Source organism: Candoia aspera, chromosome 1 (genome assembly GCF_035149785.1).
Source record: "Candoia aspera isolate rCanAsp1 chromosome 1, rCanAsp1.hap2, whole genome shotgun sequence".
NCBI lineage: Eukaryota > Metazoa > Chordata > Lepidosauria > Squamata > Boidae > Candoia > Candoia aspera.
This window is the reverse complement of record NC_086153.1, coordinates 24645597-24668005: the sequence shown is the minus strand read 5'-3', so window position 1 is coordinate 24668005 and position 22409 is coordinate 24645597. Positions and strand designations below refer to the sequence as shown.

The window sequence follows — 22409 nt, the reverse complement described above, 5'->3', positions numbered from 1 at the left end:
CCAGCCACCCCCAGGAAGAACGATTGCCCTTCCCACCCCAGGCAAGACAACAGAACCAGGTCTTCAGATTCCCATTGTAATTGTAATTCCCAGTCAACATGGTTGTCATGCTGATTGAAGGTGACCAGAATTATAATTCAACATATCTGCAAAGTCACTTAGTTGGGGAAGCCTGATGTAAGGAAGAATAGTTATAATGGCAAGTAAGCTGACTTCCCAAACAGTTGCCTGCCACTCCTGATCCTCAGGAATTACTGCTAAATAGACAAGGAACTCCAGGATTCTCCAGAATGTAGGCCGACGGCTATTGCATTAATATATCAAAAAGAAAGGCGGCTACTCTTTAAAATGCCAGCATTGCTTTCAGCTGTGCAGCGTTTTAACAAAAAAGTCCTGTCTAGATACTTAATGATTACCAAAGTCTGTGTGTGTATATTCTTTCCCTTCCTGAAAATCAGGAAGTGATTTCTGGTAAGTAATGACACTTTGCAAAGTGATGAAACATAGCTTAATATATTCTTAGTGTACATTTTTCTGGTTGTATGATCAATTCAAGTGATATTCTGTGTAGAATTTTCCTTCTACATTTTTTTTTCCATTTTGATGAGGCTTCAAGCATCCTACCTTACCAGTTTCATTCCATGATATAGCACAGCCTTTGTAATCCACTACTTTTGGGTCAGTTAGAAAAGGTGGGTAAAATATTGACACAAAAACCAGAACAGTCTAAAAAGAAATATTTGGTTGCTAAGTCTTAGCTGCAACCTGTTTGATTGTATCTGTGTATTCTCTCACCTTTGTAGGTGGTGGAGGAAACTCACTTTATCTTGAAAGAGTATGGCTTCCGCTTTGTGCGTCGAGGGCACATTTATGTCAAAGGCAAAGGTGACTTGCTGACCTATTTCATGAAAGGACGTGAAAAGCAAGGTTCCTTTATCAATGGTTCATGTGTGACTTTGCCCCACCAGGTGGTTGACAGTTCTTGAAACTCTCACACTCTACATGCAGATAGCAGAATAAAGCAGGTACCTCTGTAATGCCCAAAGACAAACAACTTTCAGCACCTGCTGCTCTGAATGGGAGATTGATATATACACTGCTAATATAATTAGATTTACAGGAAAACACCCCTTTGCTTGTTCCTTTCTTCTTGAACATTTATTATTTGTAAAGGAGCTCCCTTGCCATCAGTGTCTACATTTGTTTCTTGATATAGGTGGGCAGGAGAAAGGAGATTTTGATAGGAAGAATCCTGCCTCTTGCACAAATATGTGGCTTCTTGCACATTCAGGTCTGGAGGTAATAGAATTCTCACAGCAGCCTTGCTTGGATAGATCACCTTGATTGCATTATCTTTTTAGTTCAAATGTGCAGTGGTTTTGATTTTTCATGGATCTAAGCTCTGCATAGACTTTTTTGTAAAAATAAATGTAAGTTCAGAATGGGCACTACAACTAGGCAGATGATCTGGGAAAACCGCATAAAGTTCACACCTGGCCCACTTGGTTCAAATGGAGTTAATCATTGCCTCAAAATAGGCAAATAGAAAGGAAAGAACAAGTGGAAACTTTCTTTTCATTGTCACAAGATGCCCTATTTTGGAGACGGAAAGAAAGAGATCATTCATTGAATGGTAATATATATGATATTATATATGAGAACAGATACCTTTATATTTTTAATGTATCTTAATTGTGGAAGTAAGGTGCCTCTTTCAGGCTGTGCCTTGCTTCCTTTTCTTGCCCTCATTTTTGCTGATGCTTTAAAAGGAAGAGATTTATACAGCCTGGTCCAAGGCTGTTTTATTAAAAGCCTTCATCTGATTGTTATGTTGAAATAAAAATTATGTAATTTGTCTAGTTTCTCAAATAGATTCCGTTTGATTTTAAAGTTGCTGTCTCTTGTTTTCTTTGTGGGAGAAAAGGGCTCTGTCATTCCCTCTACGGGACTGTGGAAGTGGTACAATACCTGACTGTAAACATTGAGGGCTGACTGGTGGCACTAGTTTTATTTAAAACCATTGTATAGCATTTCCCATTAAAAAAAAAACTTGAAGTGGTTTAAAGCTGTGCATGATGAGGTTGAATGCTAATTAACCTTAACAGGAGAAAAGATTTCTGATTTCAGAGTGATGTCTAAGAATGCCAGTGTACTATCAGAATATTTAAATACAATAAATCAAGAGAGGATAACTATATAGTCTGTTGGTGCACCATTTTTGTCTGATTCAGACAGACATAAACAAAAGAGCAAACTTAATATTGCTTTGCTGAACACTGAGGACTTGTGTCTTAATGACAAATCACAACTAGCAAAGGCTCTACTGGCAGGCTTGCGGGGAAGTGGGGCATGGTAAGGAAGGCTGCCCTGTTAAGGACATAAATCCTGAATGTTAGCTGGCTTTTTACATTTACTACAGATCAGGGCTTCTTTTTTTAAAGTTGTATTGCGTAAGAAATAAAACCTGTACAAACATAGAACATACAGAGGAAATGTTACATCATTTTCCCATTTAGTCTGTATTTAATTTGTGAAACTGTGATGTCAGAGCCAAGACCAAAAAGACAGACTTCCTTGCTTCTGATATGTGCAACCTATTCTGAGAGCTTTGGGTGAAAGAGTGAGGCAAAATGCAGCAAACCAATGTACCTGAATACCAAATCCATCTTCTTACACGGGTTTCAGTCATCACCGGCAGTACAAAGTCCACACAGATAATCCTACTAAATCAGATACTTTTCATATGTAATTTCTCATGCATAATTTATACATTTCAGTGGAAAATACCATTGCATGCCCCTTTGCGGAGCTTTGCCAGAATCAAGTGAAAGAGGGTTGTGATCGAAACAGGACAAGCTTAAAGAATGAGTGCATGGTAGTCTTTGAATATTATTACATCTACATTTTTTTAAAATGTGAAACAAAATTTTAAAAAATGGTCATGTTTGAGAACAAAAGTCACCATAAGGGTTACACTTTGGGGGACAATATCAAAATCCATAGCTGATTAATAACTTTATTTTTAAAAGGCATAGCCCATCCTGGCAATATTATGAACACTTCAGTTTAGTTTTCACAGTAACAGTAAAGAAGTGCTTTGCTGTTGCTGCCTTCTGTGGATTTTATTTGAACATTTACCACTGGAATGTTCCGTAATATTACTATTACTGAATGTACTGATGTGACCACTCCCAAGACCATTCAGGAGTTTGCTGGAAATCTTCTGAAATAGGAAACAGTTCAGTGTTCTAAATTTAGTCCAGCGCATGATAACAGTCCTAATATAGACTGGTTTTTAAAATATTATTTTATCTATTCATATTTTGATGAAACGGCATTAAAAAGGAGCAAGTATTAGATTTAAGGTTTATTTACATTTTTGTGGCCCATCCAAATCAAAAGACACTGGGCCAGTTACAAAATTGTTATTGTAGAATAAAAGTTAAAATAAGTTCATGACAATTTGCTATGTTAGATTGTCTTCCTTGTTTCGCAAACTAGAGTAACTGTATCGTGATTTGGCTCCCTTATTAGTTTGAGACAGGACTGCTTGGGTGGGGGGTTTACACCCCTCTCCCTAAGAGGAAAAGGCAGGGGAAGGGGTTAAGTGATTTATACGTGCTACCAAGGGCCTTTGGTGGAACAGGATACAAAGCAGACTGGCTACCCAGCAGTCCTTGGCCTTATTTCAAAACTCTCTGCTCTATTTGGAAGAGCTCTTTGTTCTTTTGAGGTGGCCTGGAAGAAAGAGAAGAGAGTGAGTAAGTGGGGCCCACCAGGTAAAGGTTACCTCAGCCTCCACTATCAACAGAAGAAAACAGAAGCCTCAACGTACCAACTCAACCCTAAGATACAGGTGAGCGTATGTCAATATGGAAACTCTTATCGATAGCAAAAATCTTGATTAAGTTCATGAAAACAAAAACTTTGATTATGTTTGATTATATTCCTAACTTTAAAGAAATTATTACTTCAAATTTGAGAGAAAGAAAAACCTAAAATAACAAACCTATTGCTGTACAATTAAAGATGCAGCAAACTTTTGAGCTAAGCTGGATAACTTTTATTAATTTTTCTAAACAGTAACAACAATCTTTATTGCGGTCATTAACCAGCACAAGTAAACAATAATATAGTCTGGACATAAATAAGCAACAAGGTACTTTAAGATATGCAAATACTAATATTTTCCTATGTTCTTCTAAATTAAGGTTGCTTTTGTATTACTTGCTTTACATATATGTAATTTGTTTTTGAATATACACACACAGACACACACTAATAGAATCATTTAATAAAATGCAAAGTCTGTATTAAACATCCTCTAGATTGCTTTTGCATCACAGACAGAAGTTCCTGAGGTGACATTCAATAATTTCTCTTAGGGCTAGGCAAATTATCTAATGAAAGCATACCAAGAAACTACTTTCTCAACATTGAAGCCTCCAGAATCAGAATTTCAACATCAAAACTAAGCAAAGCAGATAGTTACAATGTGAATGCTGCCACAAGGACAAGTTTCTGATTCCTTTCATGGGAAAAGGAATTGTAATGGGCAAAATTTCCATAGAAAAGGTGGTAAATGCTTCAGAATACAAAATGTGAACTAAAAGTGAAAATGTTGCCAATCTATCTTGTCCTTACCTGAAAACAAACTCAACTAAAGGACTTTATCTGCCCATTTTTTACTGGATCATGCTCTACCATCCTTCAGGTTTATAATGCCATTTCAGCATTCTAAAGTAGTTTATACTAAAGACAACCCTTCATCAATACTATATATTTTCTGGGTAGAACAGTATCTAATTCTGTCAGATCCCTCTTAGTCTTCCTACCGTAGTGGAATTTACTGTGCAGCAGCCTCAGAGGGAACTCTTCTGCCACCAGATGTAGAGTAGAAAGATGATGCCAGTGTAATAGGTTGACTCAGATTTTCAGCTGAGGCTGAGATAGAAATAAAAACTTCTTGAAGAGGCTTCTCATAGAACAAAGCCAAATGAGCCGCTGCCATCTCAGCCAGAGAGGCTGGTGCATCTTCTGCTGAAGAAAAAGTGGACAAGAATTAGCAGTATGAAAACCTTCCCTTTATTTCTTCCCAGTTTTATTCTTTCCGTGTGGTAGGTGATTTTTTTTTCTATTGAGGTCTTTGAACCCCAGCAGTAGAGGAGAGGTTATATACTGAAACAAAATGTGTACTTCTGTGATTTTTGAATTAGGTAAAGGTTCACTGTAAAGGACAGGCTCACATGTGGCAAAATTAGAAGGAATTCTAAGAGAATTTGTGATGTCAAGGACCAACTGAAAGGATGAAATCTGTTGAAAAGAAACAGACGCTGATTTATAAAAAATTGGAGCAAGACTTTTTCTCGGCAGGGACAAGTAAGAAAAATTGAGTTGTTTTGTATATAAACCCACAACTGTTACCAAAACTGACATTGACTGATGATTATGTGGGGGGCTGAAATTAATTTGAATGAAATCAAATTGTTATTGATAATATATGCCCCAAATTATAACAAAGCTATATTTTTTAAAGGTCTTATGGAAAAACTAATAGATTTGCAATATGAAAATTGATATTTACTGGGAGATTGGAACAGCATGGTTTGCCCACAAAAAGATAGAACTTCTATGAAAGGAATTAAAATGCAAGGCAAATCATCAAAAATATTTTTTGAAATGATGGATAATTTTGAACTTATAGATATATGGAGACATCTATATTACATCTATACTGTAAGTGGCAACTCTAAAAGAATATATGTATAAATGATTAAGTTAGAATGTACTCTGAAAATGGCGACTCTAAATATATACTTATTTCTCTGAAAGACATAGATCTTTCAGAGAAGAATAGATATATTTTGGATTTCCAAAAATCTTGCTGCATGTGTTAATAAAGTGGAGTATTTCCAAAGACTTTTTCAGATGATAACCCAGTGACTTCAACATACTGGAGGAGAGCTAGAACTTACAGATGGAGGCTACATGAAACTTTGTTACAAAAGGAATCAATAACAGGATTGTAAAAAGAAATGGAAAGACATTTTGGTAATAATCTTAATAAAGGCACGGACATAAGGAGTGTATGGGATGCTAATAAAGCCTATGAGAGGACAATTTATACAGCATAACAGTAAATTGAAAAGACAAAGATGAGAAGATGCAAAAGATTTTAATGGTGATAAAGATGAAAGAACAAACTTTGCCAAACAGAAGAATTTTGAGTCAGCAAATAAGCCAGGGAAATGGTTGGCATATAAATTGAGAAAGGAAAAGGAGAAGAAAATGATACTAAAACTACAAAATGGGAAAATTATGGTAACAGACAATGTAAGTATGCAAAGAATATTCCATCAGTATTATACAAAGCTATACAAAGGAGAAGAAATTTCCCCAGGAAAAGTGGATGAATATTTAAAGAAACAAAATTTACCAAAGATAATGGATAAACAAAAGCAGATGATGAATGGACCGATAACAATAAGGGAAGTTGTGAGGCCATATTAACCCTTTTCTGCAGCCTACCAGAAGTTCTCTGAAATTGTGCCACTGAAGTTGAGAACCACTGAAAAATGAAGACATAATTTCCTACCAATTTTCTATAAAAAATCTGTTGGAAAGACTAATAAAAATTAAAATGCCTTTCTTTCAAAAGGCACTTTCTTTCAAAAGTCCCATCCATATTCAAGTTATCATCCCAATCTAGTAGCTGCTTTTCTAATAGTGAAAAGATTGTTACCACTGGCCAGCCATTCCTGATTAAGGTGATAGTAGTAGAAAAGATAATCAAGCAAACCTCATGTGATCAACATGAGACAAGACAATTTATTTCTGTAAGCATTCTAGTCTTCTGCTGCAGGGAAGCAGAATATTATATTCCATTAATATTATATTCCATTAATGTGCTTTATTTTACTATTTAACAATAGAGTCATAATAGAGTCCCAGAAATTAACAATATAAAACATAAAAACAGAATGACACACAATAATAAACAAGCACCCTCAACTAGGGGTTCTCTGGGCAAATTTGGGCAACTTCACATTAAAGAGGTAAGTTTCATTCTTTCTTTTTAGTTTAAGAACACTGCTAGTACATATATACAGGCCTACACATGAAACGAATATTTTGTAACTTCTGGCCTATATTTGAGCCTGAATGTGCAGGGGTTCCCCGAGGCCTGGAAAATATTTCAAGGGTTTCTCCAGGGTCAAAAGGTTGAGAAAGGCTGGTCTAGTACTTATGCGCTTAAAAAGCACATAGGAATTTTAAAAATAACATTAATTTTGTTGCCTACAATCCTTTTATCTGGATAAATGCTGCTGATGGAGTCAAGTAAGGCAGTTTTCTTGGCAATAAGACAATAGGGATGATCTCATCAACTCAGTGTGAATCATGTAATTTTACATACAATTACCCTCCAGGATTTTAACTGTTACATAATTTGTGCATGAGTTTATGCTCTTTACTTCCAATTTGTATTTTACCTTTTGTTATTAGCTACCTTGGATAGAAAAGCAGGATATAAACTGTATCAATAAACAACCTGCTTAACTGAATTATATTCCATTAATATTATATTCCATTATTGTGCTTTATTTTACTATTTAACAATAGAATCACAATAGAGTCCCAGAAGTTAGCAATATAAAACATAAAAACAGAATAACACATAATAATAAACAGCACATAACTGTTAAAACAATAACCATACCAAGCCAACGGCATCCACTTGTCTCATCTCCTAAAAGCTCTCTGGAATACCTGTCTTAACTAGCTTTTAAAAAACCATCATGATAGTGCAAACCTGGCCTTAGGATGGGGATTATTTCATAGGGCAAGGACCATCATAGACAAACACAGCTTTGCAGCTCCTGTTCACATCACTTCACGAAAATGAGGATCTGTTATTTTATTTTATATGGCTGCTCTCTTATACACGATAACCGAAGGCAGCTCACAATAATAATCAGTAAAGCGAAATAAATAAAACCAACCCAACCCCATATCAGCCACAGCACTGCAACATCCCATAAACTCTACATACTCTTGGATTTGCTGGGCTCACTTCTATCCTAGCTCCAAGCCTGAGTGAAGAGCCAGGTCTTCACAGCCCTCCAGAAGGCTAATAGGGTGGAGGTCCTCTGAATCTCAGGGGGGAGGCTGTTCCACAGGGTCAGAACCCCCAGTATCAATCCAAAAGGATACCATGATCAATGGTATTGAAAGCCGCCAGGAGATCCAGGAGCATAAGGATGGACATACCAACCCCATCCCAAGGACGCCAAAGGTCATCCACAAACGTAACCAATAGCTGTCTCAGTACTATAACCTGGCTTGAACCCTAACCAGCTCAACCTCTTCCCAGGTAACCAGGCTAAGACATGCCTCAGGCACCTCCATAGGACCTGTCCAGCCAGAGTCCAACTCAGAGCAAAACCTAGCAACTTTATCCAAAGATATCTAGAATAGCTCTCACAGCAGACCTGGTCTGGACCTGGTCATCTGAAATGGGGCTGCTAGCCATCTATCTGCAGACATGATAAGAGCAGAGAAGTAAGTCTTTGCTGCTCTTACTGCCACAAGTCAAGTCCTAAAAGGCTCTCATCTTTGCTCAGTTGGCTTCGCTCCTAATCTTCCTGCAGCGCGCTCTAGGCACCTCTTGTATCACTTTATCTCCCAGAGTTGCTCTGTAAACCAGGGAGCTCCATAATCGCAGAAAGTCTGCACAAGCATGATCTGGTCCAAGGCCCTCATCACATGCTTACTCCAAGCCATGACCAAGACCTCAGCAAGATAATGCACCAGAGCATCAGGAATAACCCCAAGTTCCCGCTGAAACCCTAGTGCCTCCATCAATTGCCTGGCATGGGATGACTGAACAGGCCCCACTCCCTGCAGTAGGGGACAGCTACAGAGATCTCTAGGGTCAAGGAGTGATCTGTCCATGACAAGGGAGAGAGATCAACATCCCCCAGCCATATGGAGATTTATAGGTAAAAAACAGCACTTCGAACTGCACTCAGAAATCTAGTGGAAGCCAATGTAGGGCCCATGGCCTGCAGCAGCTCCCATCTATCAACAAATATGCTACTGCATTTTCTACCAACTGCTGCTTCTGATCTACATGTACCTATGAAGTCACCAAGAGTTGAACTGAATTTGAAAGATTCTTTACTTTAATAATCTATTCCATTACCAAACACAACCTACTGCTTCTCACCTTTACATACAACAGTGACCTTGGTTGGGAGGGCATTCACGGAATTTCCGTAAGTGATCTTTGCTGTAAATGGAAAATTGCCACCTTCTGTCACACGGTAGTTAAACTCCAACTGATTGTATAAGGAATTTCCTTTCATGCATCCTTCAAGAAAAACAGCAAAATGTTCCTGCAAGCAAGAGAATAATATACATCATATCTAAGATCATCTTTGGAGGCTCTTCTCCAGGTGTTGCCCCCAATAAAGCATAGTGATTACTTACCAACAAGGCTTCTTCTTTTTTTTGTGATGCCTTTCTGAAATGGAGATTCTCCTGAGACTTTATTATAAATTGGATAAAATGTATTATTTTAAATGCAGCATGACTAATTTTTTACTGTTCCAGGCTTCCAAAAAGGTTTTAAAGGCTTGAAGTTTCTTAATAAATTGTCTATGGTTTTAGAAACCTGATTTTTTAAGATTTGTGCATCTTCAGACCATTATTATTTGATTCCGATTTGTTCTTTTTGTTATTAGTTAGGAAGCTCTCAGATAGTTTGTTAAAATTAGCCTGCAGTTAAAAGGAGAGCCTCTGTTCCAACTTGACAAGGCAGTGGAGAAGCCCCTTCATTATTGAAACTCAGCCAAAGAATTTTTCAAGCTAAAGGATAGATGTGAGCTGCTAGAACCACCTTTGTTTGGTTCTATCACACACATACATACTTCCACCACTCTCTATTGTCATTTGTAAAACTACAGACATTGTGCAAAGGCAAGAGCCATAGTAGTTACCAAACACAGGTGCTCACGGAAGTGGGGGGAATGATTTTGTGTCCATCACAATGTTATTGTGGAAATGATGTAAATTATGTACGGGAAGTGGGGGAGTCAACAAGGAATTAATGGAAAACTCTTCACAAGGGATGGGGGGGGAGAGGGAAGAGAAAAACTCTCCGCAAGGAACTAAAGCTTAGTCACTTTTCCCCCTTAATTACTAAAGTACAGTGAAAAGGGTGAGGCTTGTCAGTCCCTCATTCAGAAGCCCTACCTTTCTTGGCAAGTAGATTTTTTTTTAAACAAACAGGTTTTGCAGCCAAAAAGTTTGAAAAACTTTGTGATAAGCTATATGCTTACTGTACATATGTAGGTACATAGGCATAACATCTGTACATGTACTTTTAAATTTTTCCTGATGTTAATTTGAAAGAAACAGAATAAATCTTGAAATAATCTGTAATTCCATGGTTAAAATGTATCACATTCAGATGTTGCTAAATCTAATCAACTTTTATTTAGCCTTTTGTTTAGGATAATCACTTGGAGAACCTGTTTCTGCTGATCACAAGAATCTACTTGATTTTATTCATTCTTCTCAGCCCTTGAAGAAAAAGCATAAGTCACACGAAAAGGAAAATAGTTTTCGTTTAATTTCCTGAACTCCCTAAAAAAAAAGAGATTAAAAGCCCTTTGGGATTTGGGATGCCTGCCATCAGAACAAGTTCTCCCAGTTCTCACATTGCCGGTCAACTGAGCAGAAACCTCTCCTTCTCTCTCTCCCTCTCTCATCCTTCAGAAGAGGCTTCCACTGCACCCAAGCCAGCAGACCAGGCTAGGTACTGTGTATGGCTGTATAAAGTCTTACTACTTCTCTGTCCCTTTCTTAAGTTTTCATCAGGAAGCAACGTTTGCAGACCTTCCTGAAGTTTGCACTGACGGTCTCCTCAATTTTTTCCCTTGTGTGGGGTTTCCCATTTCTGTTTTTGGGTCATTCCTAGATGTTCTTTCTCTCTGGCTTTGTTATTCTCATTTCTATAGCTGCCTTAGTTCCCAAAATAGTCAGAAATGCACCTCTACTAGAAATGCTAAGAATGTAGTTTTTTAGTCAAAATGTTTCTCAGATACAAACATTATTTTCACTGCATCTTGCTGCATTACTGCCTTTTTATGCTTATTGTGTTTCATGTTTGATTTGCTTTCTTGACGAACATCTTCAGCTTAATGAATAAGTTGAATACAAACAAAAACACCCCGTGTCAGAAGAATAATGTTTCCCTCTCACCCCTTTTTAAGATATCTTATCCCGCCTTTATTTTTATAAATAACTCAAGGCGGCGAACATACCTAATACTCCTTCCTCCTCCTGTTTCCCCACAACAACCACTCTGTGAAGTGAGTTGGGCTGAGAGCGACTGGCCTATAGTCACCTTTTGCCTTAGTCATGGCAGAAGGTATATCATTTTTTTAAAAAAAGAAACATACACTAAAAACCATGTGAATCTAATCTACCATACTTTTTTATTCTCTTTTGCAAGGATTGAATTATTATAACTACTATTTCAGTGTCTAGACAAAGATACTGCCATGCTGAAGTCCACCCAGTGGCCAGTTTATATACTGCAGTTCAAAAATTTACAAAAAGCATACATAGGATGGACACTAAGATTTTCAAAAGGCCTGGGTAAGGCTATTGCACCCCACTTTAAATACTGGGGACCAGGATCAGCTGTAGATGTAGGTGGCCATGTCAAGAGCAAAGATGTTACTTAGGGCAAGTAGCTAGAGACAGGACTCTGCCAGCCCTTCGTAGTGCCTTGCAGACCTCTATTTTTCCATACGTGCTCGACCAGGCTGCTGCATGAACCTGTAAGTGTGTGCTTACAGTTAATTGCCCCAAGTGCAATATGTTTTTATTGATATGTTTATTTGTATTTTAATGTTTTAACCCTATATAAGCCTCTCATAGTCATCTAAAGGGTGGTGGCCTGAAAAACTGAATGTTATGAATGAATGAATCCTTAGCTTCCTGTGTTGGTTATTGCTCAATATTTATATTAAAAATAAATTAAAAAGCCAGTTATCTGACCAAAATGCATACAAAATTTAAAATTGTTTTAGCCTATTTTTATATTGGAATTTTATTGTATAGTTATTGTTTTATGCTGTAAACCGCCCAGAGTCCCTCCGTTCAGAGGAGATGGGCAGTGACAAATTTGATAAATAAACAAATAAATATATAAATAAAATATGTATCTGGAAGTATATACAGATCTATATGTTGATGAAAAAAATATGCTTGCAAAAAGTCATCTACTTCAAAGTATGCTATTATTTTCATCAGAAGAAATGCAAACAAAACTGAACACAGGTTTTGACAAGTTTGTAAAAATGCAGATTGATAGAGAACTGCAACAAAATAAACTGTAGGTGAGAAACTGATTAAGATTAAACAGATTTGTCTTTCCCTGTATATGACTGAAAACCAAGATACACCAATGGAAAAAAAAAACCCGACACCAAGGAGAAGTTAACTAAGTCTTTTACCTGTGTTATAGTTAAGATGGCAATTTAGATAGGCCAAAATAGTATTTTTTTCCAATTTAAATTATTTTATTAATTTTTATATTAATTTTTTCCAATTTAAATTATTTTAGTTTACGTTATTAGTCAAATTAAGGTCCATTAAACTAATCCAATGGAAAATGATTCTCTCTTCCCCAAAATGGTACTTTAAATTTATGATAGTTAAATAATTTCTCATTAAAAATTTGACATAGGTTTCCTAATTAAAGGACTCAGATAAAAATGTAACTTAAGGTACTTAAAAAATCTCTCTCTCGTTAATGATGCATATGCTAATCTGAATTACTCCAACATGCCCTTCATGAAACAGTGCTTGATGCTTTAATGAAACAGTGAGCATTTGGAACTGCGTCTCAAAAGCAACTGGTAATCAGCTACATGATGTGGAACCTCCAGAAATCACTACTCTTGACCCATACTCTTGTTGCTATATTTTGGGTCATTTGCAGCTTCCAGACCATCTTCAGTTACTCCCCAAAAGTACACCGCAGCAATTCAGTACTGAAGTTACCAGCACTAACATCACCAAGACAAGGTCCTCTCTTTCAGGAATGGGTGTGGCTTGTTTATTAGCTGAAGCGTAATTCTGTTTCACCCAGATTCAGTTTCAGTTGTTCTACAACCAGCTCTTTATAGCATACAGAGGCTCTCCAGACAAAGGTGGGTATTTCAACATAGGGGTAACATTAACTCCAACTGCATACATGATCTTCTTTGGGCCTTTATTAGACATGTTAAATAACAGGAGATAAGACTGAACCTTGCAGGACTCCCCAAGACAGTTCCCAAAATGCCAAGAATTCATCCAGTGCCACCTTCTGATATTGTTCAGAGGAATAACAACTACTAACTTTTTCTTATACTATGAAACAAGTTATCATTGGCTATATTTTTATGCACACCTTTTAATAGAGCATTTATGCTACTAAATTGTTACAGTTTTCTTGCAGATGTTTTCTTGCCCAAGTAGGCAACATCTTCAGTGCTGCAAGTGAGCACTGAAGATGTTGCCTAGTCAGGCAATGAAACATCAGCGAGAAAACAACCAAGCTCAGAGAGCACCAAGGAGATATTCTACAGATATTCTCTTCGATTGGTACAGTTTTAACTGATAGAGCAAAGTTATCATTGTTCAGGATTCTAACATTGTAATTCATAAATATACGATTTAGTAAGAATCCTTATTTCAGTGCTTTAAATTGGCCCCTTTATATTTACCGAATTACTGGTTTAAATTAATCCAGCTGATTTTCTTGGGCCTTCTGCTCTTGTCTAGCTTAAAATACAGTTACTACTAGCTGCTGACTAAAACTGAAGCAGCAGCAATCACACGGCAGAATATCTCCAAGACTGTATTAGCAATACCTAATTCAGTACCCTCTATGAAACTTTCTTTTAAAAGAGACAATAAAACAATGCTACGGAAGAAAATGTTTCCTGTTTCACACATGTGCAGAAGGACACCATTTTCCCTCTTACCTGTAACTGGTCTACCTGGAATTTCCTCCTAGCATAAGCATTCAGGTGATCTGAGAGTACAGACAGAAAGCACTTAATGTCTTTCTGCAAATGCTGATGAGCTATTTGCTCCAGAGGTATGAACACTGGGATTGAATGGCGTTGAATCCGGAGTGGATGTTGCATAAGGATGTCTAAATAATAGGAATCTAGGTAAGTTCCTTCAAAGGCAGTACTAATGCATAGGGAGACTCCTTGCTGTGTCAATTTTCCACTTAGGCCTAGAAAAAAATGTATTTAAAATCAGAATTTCAAAGCTGGGCTGATGAAGTAATAGATCTGTCTGCTGCTATGTAAAAATGTAAATCCCCATTCAAGTTCAGCACAACTCCTGGTGGCTACATAGACATGCGGTTTTCTTAGCAATGTTGTGCAAGTAGTTTGCCACTGCGTTCTTCAGGATGTTTTTCAACTTCCCAGTCTAGCCTACGATCCTAATATTCCTTGGGGGTGTCCCATTCAAGTTCTAACCAAGCCTAACCTGACCTCAGCGCTGGTAAGCTTCCAAGCCCATGTAAGGTCAATTAGGTGTTCCTTAACAAATGATTATTTACAAAATTCTCAAAATGCCTTCTTACTGCATGTGTGTGTGGCTTCAAGTCAGTCTTGACTCTTAGTGACTACATGGACAAGTCCAAGAAGTTTTCTTGGCAATAGTTCTGGAAGTGGTTTGTGATTGCATAATGCTAAATCTTAGAGCTGTGAGGGAATACTGTACCTGGCTCAAACTCACCCAGCTGGCTTCGTGCCTAAGGCAGGTGTAAAACTCAGTCTCCTGGTTTCTAGGCTGGTGCTTTAAACCACTACACCAAACTGGCTCTCTGATTACTGCATGCCAAAACAAAAATCCCCAGCCCTTACCCATCTTTTTGTAGTTGCAACCCAAAGGATTTGATAAACAGCTCTAAATTTATTGGAAACGTATATTGCAGAAAATTGATAAGATGTATTTTGAGCAGAGATAGGGAGAGTAGCCTAGGACCCTAGCCTCGTAAGTTCTAAACTAAAGCAAAGAGGATAAAAGCTTAACATAAATCATATTGCCAGGCCACTGACTAGCCTAAGAACAGAATCTTACCAATATGTGAGAAAGATACCTGTCAAACGAAAAAGTTCAAGCAGGCCCTTGGCATTCTCTGTCTTCCACTCTAAGATGGCCTGTAGGCTTGTCTTTGTAGCCTTAGAAACTTGCAAACTGCTTTTCATGGGATCTTTGCCTGCAATGAGCTACAAAAGGGCAGGAGAGTTATACCTCAATTATTACAACTTGTTCTGTCTAAATTGCCCAGCAACATCCATCACTTCCACTAAAAGGAGGTTGTTAAAGAAAACACGTTCAGAGCAGTGTTCCCTCTAATTTCTGACATGCTGTGTGCAGGGAAATAATGTTTTCTGCAGCTTTTCCCAAACCACGTACTAATTCGTGCAGCACAATACAAGTATAAGAGTAAATTGCAAATACATGCAATAGTGACATGTTAAAACGTTTACTTATTTCTTAGTTAAAGTATAGAAACTAGAAAGTACAATTAGGGTCAGCTGTTTAGTATCTGCTCAATTTTCTTGGAGCTTTAGATCATTTAAAAGCTGTTTTGACTTCTGTTAAAGTTCAAGTTATATAGTATAAGTTTATCCTTTTATGCAAAACTTTGTCAAGTAACTCCTCAACTTCATGATTTACATTATGCCAGTGCTTAAACAAGAATGCAAGCATGCATTGTTTATAGGTCAACATACACTTCACACCCACCTGCGATCGACACACATTTAGTTTGGTTTTTAACTCATCTCTTTGACGTCTCAGCTCCTGGATCTTCATTTTCATCCTTAACACCTTCTCCTCATGCTCCCTTATTTTTCTTTGTTTCAGTGCTACTTTGTGGGCAGAAGCCTCCAACTTTTCCAGGTGAGATAACGTATCTGCAAAGAATATGTGCAGACAATGGAAACAAACAGCATCTATTTTATTATAAAAATCATAACCAAATAATCTTCACAAGAATATACTGGTGGTCATAAATCTAGGAATTAGAAATTACTTCTTGAAAGTTTTCGAGTTTAAGTTAAGTGTCTATTATTTGTGTGCAGAGAAGTTTGCTAATTATCTGAGAACTGCAAGTAAGATAGTTCAGCCAAACCATAAAGATTACAATGGAGACAGTTTTGAGTACAGGTAGTCAACTTATGACCGTTCATTTAACGATGGTCTGAAGTTACAATGGCCTCAGAATGGGTGCTTTATGGCCTGTAAAGCACTTCTGAGCATCGCAAACGTCACACCCCACCACATCACATGATCGCATTTCAGGCGCTTGGCAACTGGGTTACTTTTATGATCACTTGCAGCATCCTGCAGTCAAGGATCACTGCGGCATCCTGCAGTGATCGCGTTTTGCAACTTCTTTGCTGTTTTCCATCAAAAAGTGCGCATTGGGGAAGCTGGATTCGCCTAATGGACGCCTTAAAAATAGTTGTAAAATTGGATCTGGTCATGTGGTGACTCGACTTAAAACCACAACAACTTATGATGGAAATCCCAGTCCCTATTGTGGTCATAAGTCAAGGACTACCTCAGGCAGTCCTTGAGTTACGACTGCAATTGGGACCGGAATTGCTGTCACTAAGCGATGTGGTCACAAAGCGCAATGCCACGTGACTGCATCACTTAATGATGGCAATCTGGCAATTCAGCAATCCTGGTTGTTGTTGTAACCCCAGATGCATGGGTTGTTAAGCGGGAAGTGGAGAGAGTCCCAGGTAAAGAGTGTGGGGGTGCTGCAGGGGGGTGGGGGAGGCCTTGAGAGGCCCGGCGCAGGCCATGCATGAGTTGGGAGAGGGGGGTGCTGCAGTGCAGTGCGAGCTCAGGAAGGCTGGGAAAAGAGTGTGTGGGGTGTGTGCAAGCACAGGGAGGCTGAGGAAAAAGGGGACAGGGTGCATGCAAACACAGTGAGACCGGGGAAAGGGGACGGGGTGTGTGCGAGCGCAGGGAGGCCGGGGAAAGAGGGCGCATGGTGTGTGCAAGCAAAGGGGGGAAGAAGGGCATGGTGCGTGTGATAGAAGAAAGGCTGGGGGTGGGGGAGACTTACCTGAGTGACTTGCGACCTTCCCTGCTGGCTTCCCCATTGACTTTGCTTGTGGGAAGCCAGCAGGGAAGGCTGCAAATGGCAATCACATGACTGCAGGACGCTGCAACCAGTTCTAAGTGCAAGTTGGTTGCCAAGCACTTGAATTTTGTCCACATTGGTGTAGGGGTGCTGCAACGGCTGGAACTTCAAGGACCAGTCTTAAGTCCCTTCGTTCAGCACCATCGGTCACTTTCATAAAATATATTAAAAAATTGTTGATTGAGCTTATTTGTTTCTTGTCTTGTTGATGTTGTTTGTATGCATGCGTGCGGGTTTTTTTGTTTATGTCTATTAACTGTTTGGGATTTTATAACAAGTTATAATTCTAGAAGTTAGATAGGTAGCGTGGTAACTTAAGACCTAATTATAATTAGATAACTGCCCAAACCTTCAGAATTTCTTCAGATAATGGGAGTAAGAATCAGTGACATTGGCTTTCTAATTGTTCGATGTTAATTACCAGACTACAGCAGTAGCTTTATCTTTCAGGTAAGTAGTACAGAAAAGCCATTGGGTACTATACAGTATGAGGGAGCTCATTCTCCTCCTTTTAAACAAACAAATAAACACTTTTAACTAGAACAGAGTAGTTACTTGCACATTACTGCCTGTTAACTTACCATCTGGAAAGGAAATTGCAACTTCTCCCATTTTTACTTTCAATTCCTTAAAAAACAACCAAGCCAAAAAAATCACAAGAGTTTCTTCTCTGGTTCTAAATTTGGGACAACTTCCTCAGGTTCCTGCAGAATTTTAACACAGAAAGAACTGCTTAATGAATGTAAGTGATGAAAAGTCAAAGTAATTCTGAGACAGAATTAATCCTTTTAAGAAGCAAGTCCCTCGTTTAAGGACCTTCTGTACTCCTGGCTCAGTAGGTGCTTAGTCTTTTTTAAACATCAACCCACTACTGTACTGTAACCACATAGGCGAATTGCCCCCCTGCCATCCAAATGCACTGCATTATAATCCCCACCATCCTTAGCCGAAACAATCAGTGGTTGAGAATAAGGGGCATTATAGTTCTACTCAGAAGTCAACATGTTCGGAAGCCTGCCTGGCTGTTTCGCTTTATATTTTATACTCATTTAAATTCCTAGTTTGAGCACCTCATTTGTGGAAAAGGCAGTAGACAAAGAACCTGGCGACACTCTTAAGAACTGCGAAAGTACAGCGATCTCCAAAACGGGGGAGAATGGAAATTATCTTCGGAACTGTTGTGGCGAACGAATATACGCTCTCGCCACGACCACTTCGCTCTTGTTTTTATGGTCTCCTTTCGAAGCCGCCGAGACGTCCAGGGGGCTTTCTGTCCCCTACGGGTGGGAAAGTTAGGAGGCAGGCGCGGAGCCCCAAATCAGGAGGAAAGGGGACTCCGAGTCTCCTGCGGGCAGTGGCAACGGCCCTTAGAAGGGAGTGGCTCAATCTCCCTCTAGACGCAGCCAGTTTCAGGACTTGCCGGGCGAGCCTGCCAAAACTCACCGCGATCGCCTCAGCAATTAACCGACGGCTCGCCTCGAACGGGCTCAAAACTCCCGCCGCCCGGCAACAACACCCCGCGACCGGAAGTAGGTTGTCCGCCACAGGGACACCGGGGCGGAGACTTCCCCTTCTTCCCGAAATGCCTCGCGAACGATTCTCCCGTCAGGTTCCTCAATTAAACTCTCAGCTTGTATTTTCAATGCCGTACAGCAAGATGGCTACCACCACTCCTTAAATTAGCCTCTTGTACGGAAACGTGGCGGTACCCTTCATTTCTCTTTTCCCAGAGTTCCTTTAGCAATTACCCGATTTCCGGCTTCAAGATGGCGGCAGGGCGCTCTTTGGTGCAGTATGTGGTTCTAAGAGGCGACTTGTTACGCGAACCTTTCTCGTGGCCATTGGGGGCCTTGGTAGCTCAGGCCTGCCACGCGGCCTTGGCCGTGGTCCATGCGCACTATGAGCACCCAGATACCGCGGCTTATCTAGCCCAGGATGGCAGCATGAGGACCGTGGTGCTGGAGGTGAGCATTACCTGACCGACAGGACGACTCCCCTCGGGTGGACTTTGCTGATTGACAGGCGCAGAGAACAGGGGTCTTTCGATAGGAGTTCATTAGGGCACAGACAGATCCTTAAAATCCACGGAACAGCTCTGCAAAATGTCTGGTATCGACGTTACTGTATTATGTGGCGGCATTTAACCTGAGAATCTGAAACCCAGGATTTGTAAAGCTTTCACGTGCGTGATCCTGATTTCAGCTAATGCTAGTTTTCGCCAAACTGATGCTCCCTATATTTTTGCTTGCTTTCTTCCATTTCCAGCTGGTTGGGGATGATAGGAATTGCAATACGTCGAGTCTGGAAGGTATCAAATTAGGGAAGTCTGGATAGGTTCTACGTTAGTCTTGAAGATGACATGAGGCTGATTTTTTCCGTTTTAGCCGGCATAAAAGCTGCTCCTCCTCTGGAGAGTGATTATTGTACCTGAAAGGGCCTCTGGCTCAGTCAGACCACTGATCCGTTTTTCTAGCATGGCCTTTAACCGGAGACAGGAGAGGGAGCAGAAATGGAAATGAAATCCAATGATTGAGTAAACAGATTTCTGGCCATGATTATGTTTTAGAGTCTAACAGATGGTCTCTCAACAGATTTTTCCTATTTTCTCTAAAAAGTTACTTTGTGGGTTAGGAATCCTAATCAGCAAACCTGCATATAGGAGAGAGGACTGGATACTTCGGATCCAAGTCTTTGTTTTGTAGCATTAATTGGTGGAGGAAAGAAATGGGCTGATAAAATCTGTGTGATGCTATCTTTAACCCATTTCCTTTTTCAAGGAAAACCTCTTACTGATTGCTAAGCCATTAAGATGCACGGATAGCTGTAACTCCTTCCCAATTACAGCACAACTCTATGCATCATACCACAATACTAATGCACAGAATTCTGTGTCTTAGTATGGAATGAGCCTTACTTCTTTGTAAGTGCATTTAGATCTGCAGCTATTGCTATCTTTGATAAAGATATCCAAAAGAGCAGTTTACTAGCATATAGGACAATTAATGCTAATTGCTATTTTAAGTTAAGCAGATAATTTCTGGGGTTCCTGGTCATTTTAGCTTTAGCAAGGCAAAGGTTACCAATGAACACTATAGAAACCTTTGATGCTATATTGCACTGAGATTTATTCCTTTTCTTCTTAGGCTCCAGATGAGTGTGCCTTGAGTACATTAGCAAAGACGCTCCAGCAGAATGGCATTGATTATAAAGTCTGGATAGAACAACCAGAAAACATAGCTACTTGCATTGCCCTCCGCCCCTACCTGAAAGAGCATGTACATCGTCACCTAAAGAATTTCAAACTCTTGAAATGATCTTTTTCTTCTGTAGTCATGAACATGGTTCACCAGACAAAACTATTCTTCACTTGGTTTTTGTGGTGAACAGGCTCCCTTTGCAATATAATAGGACCATTGTAAGATGTAAGAATTTACTTCAAAGTATTTTATAAAGATGCTTAAATAATAATGGATTCACATCATGTGGAGGCAAGGAATCTCATGTTCTGGCATGACAGCTTTCTCAGTTTAAGAGGAAACTTTGGGCACCTTAATGTTGTTAAAGAGGGGATTCAGGGTATTATCATTGTTCCCATCCCTTTGGGATTTGATTATTTATCCTAACAGATTTATATTAGGGAAATCATATTCTGGGTAGCAAAATATTCTGGTTTCTTCTATCTGCACCAATAGTACTATAGTAGTAGTACATAGATGCAGAAATGTATACAACATTACAAGAACCCTGCTGAGCTTCTAGAAAGCTTTTGGCAAAATCTTGCTAAAGACAAAATATTCATGAATAAAGAAGATGGGGCCTCTTATGACTAAGTTACTCTGTTATGGGTGTAAGAAAACAGTTGTTTCAATAATCTGTTTTGAGACCTGCATTTTTAAATTTATTCACAATGGGTTGAGCAGTCATAACATCAGGATGATAGAAATGAAAAGGAATTTCAAAGAGCTCCAAAGAGACATCTCTATTTTGTGTGAATGTGTGACAGAATGTTATGTGTGGTTCAATTTAGCAAGGTATGAAGAAGTAATAGGCAAAAGTGCTATCCACTGAAGCTGAACAATGGGATATCCAGGGTAGGCAGAAGGAAGAATTTCTTTACATGATACATAGTAGAAGTATGGAATTCTCTTTCACAAACTTCTGATGATGGTCTTCAACTAACAAGTCTAATTTTGGAAAGGAATTAGACAAATTCATAGAGAATCTATGTTGTATACATTTCATATCAGGCTATGTTTGCATGGCATGTTTGACCATAATTAAGTCATAATTTAATCAGTTAATTTATATATTTGCACTGGCCCATAAAACCAGATGGGCTTCATTCAATATACTAGGCTAAAACATGGCTGGGTACCATTCATTATTCAATCTGTTACACAAATGCAGCCAATGGCCTCAGTTCGTAACAGCTGTATGCTGCTGCCAGGATCATAGTGACATAATTTGTAAATATCAGTTGCTGGGAAGCAATAGGAAAAAAATCTATTATCCTCTAAGTCTTGCTTGTGTCTTAGTCTTCATTTTGATTGGCCATTATGGGAAGAATGATGGTGGATTGGTAAATTTGCAGTCTAATCCAATATTACTGTTCTAGATCAGACCAGGAATCTGTCTAAATTATCTGGCTGGTAATGGCTTCTTCTGGATACTTGTAAGGAAGACAGTTACCATACTGAATTGCTCCTTTGACATGTAGACTGTATTTTCACAACTCATTGGATCACAAACTAGTGAACTATAGTACATTTTAGCCTAATGTATGAGAAGCAGAAGCTTAAGTATCTAGTCCTTTCTACTCTGAAGCAGAACAATATTTTCTGCAAAAACATTAAAGGCATGCAATTTATTTAAGACAGTTCTTTTGATTTTTTTTGATACTCTATATCCCAGTGGATGTATTGAATAATCCAGTGTAAAAATTCTATACTGAAATCACAGTCTGTCTGTGTTGCAATATTTGAGAATTACCCATGCTATCTTATTAGCCTTCTGCTGAAAAGGTTATGGCTTTATTATGGCTATAGTTTGGGACTGCTTTCACAGCCACTCAGCAGCACCTGGATTGCCTAGTCAAAGGCTGAAAAGCAGTTAGTTAGGTATGTGTGTACTCTTGGACAAATTAAACCAATTGAAGTGATAA

The 22409-nt window shown here is 38.9% G+C and overlaps 3 protein-coding genes across 4 annotated transcripts in view; 2 read left to right on the top strand and 1 right to left on the bottom strand.

Moving 5' to 3' along the window:
* The window catches only part of ADCY3 (adenylate cyclase 3), a 113045-nt gene extending 111155 nt beyond the window's left edge, over positions 1-1890 (top strand). Inside the window, exon 21 of the mRNA XM_063300705.1 lies at positions 804-1890. Within this exon, the coding sequence (XP_063156775.1) occupies positions 804-986 (183 nt within the window). The 3' untranslated portion in view covers positions 987-1890. The remainder of the gene's footprint in view (positions 1-803) is intronic.
* A 1436-nt stretch (positions 1891-3326) lies between these two features.
* Positions 3327-18495, bottom strand: CENPO (centromere protein O). Of its 2 annotated transcripts, none has more exons than XM_063300715.1 (7): positions 17830-18495; positions 15835-16004; positions 15182-15311; positions 14046-14305; positions 9227-9395; positions 4836-5040; positions 3327-3738 (listed from the first exon to the last, which is right to left on the bottom strand). In XM_063300715.1, exons 1-6 carry the CDS (start codon positions 17858-17860, stop codon positions 4847-4849), a joined length of 954 nt encoding a protein of 317 aa, XP_063156785.1. In that variant the 5' UTR covers positions 17861-18495; the 3' UTR covers positions 3327-3738; positions 4836-4846. The 2 variants fall into 2 exon arrangements, with proteins under 2 accessions (XP_063156785.1, XP_063156793.1); XM_063300723.1 differs by having other exon boundaries at positions 4836-5037.
* Positions 18496-18862: 367 nt separating this feature from the next.
* Positions 18863-22409, top strand: PTRHD1 (peptidyl-tRNA hydrolase domain containing 1). Its single transcript, XM_063300692.1, has 2 exons — positions 18863-19212; positions 20392-22409. The coding sequence occupies exons 1-2, from the start codon at positions 19015-19017 to the stop codon at positions 20560-20562; spliced, it is 369 nt and encodes a 122-aa protein (XP_063156762.1). The 5' UTR covers positions 18863-19014; the 3' UTR covers positions 20563-22409.

Excerpts from the sequence above, each read along its gene's own strand:
- CENPO (XM_063300715.1), bottom strand. The coding sequence starts at position 17,860 with ATGGGAGAAGTTGCAATTTCCTTTCCAGATG. Across the intron at positions 16,005-17,829 it reads TGCAATTTCCTTTCCAGATG|ATACGTTATCTCACCTGGAA; the intron begins GTAAGTTAACAG and ends TATTCTTTGCAG. Across the intron at positions 14,306-15,181 it reads TGAACTTTTTCGTTTGACAG|GCCTAAGTGGAAAATTGACA; the intron begins GTATCTTTCTCA and ends ATTTTTTTCTAG.
- PTRHD1 (XM_063300692.1), top strand. The coding sequence starts at position 19,015 with ATGGCGGCAGGGCGCTCTTTGGTGCAGTATGTGGTTCTAAGAGGCGAC. Across the intron at positions 19,213-20,391 it reads TGAGGACCGTGGTGCTGGAG|GCTCCAGATGAGTGTGCCTT; the intron begins GTGAGCATTACC and ends TTTTCTTCTTAG.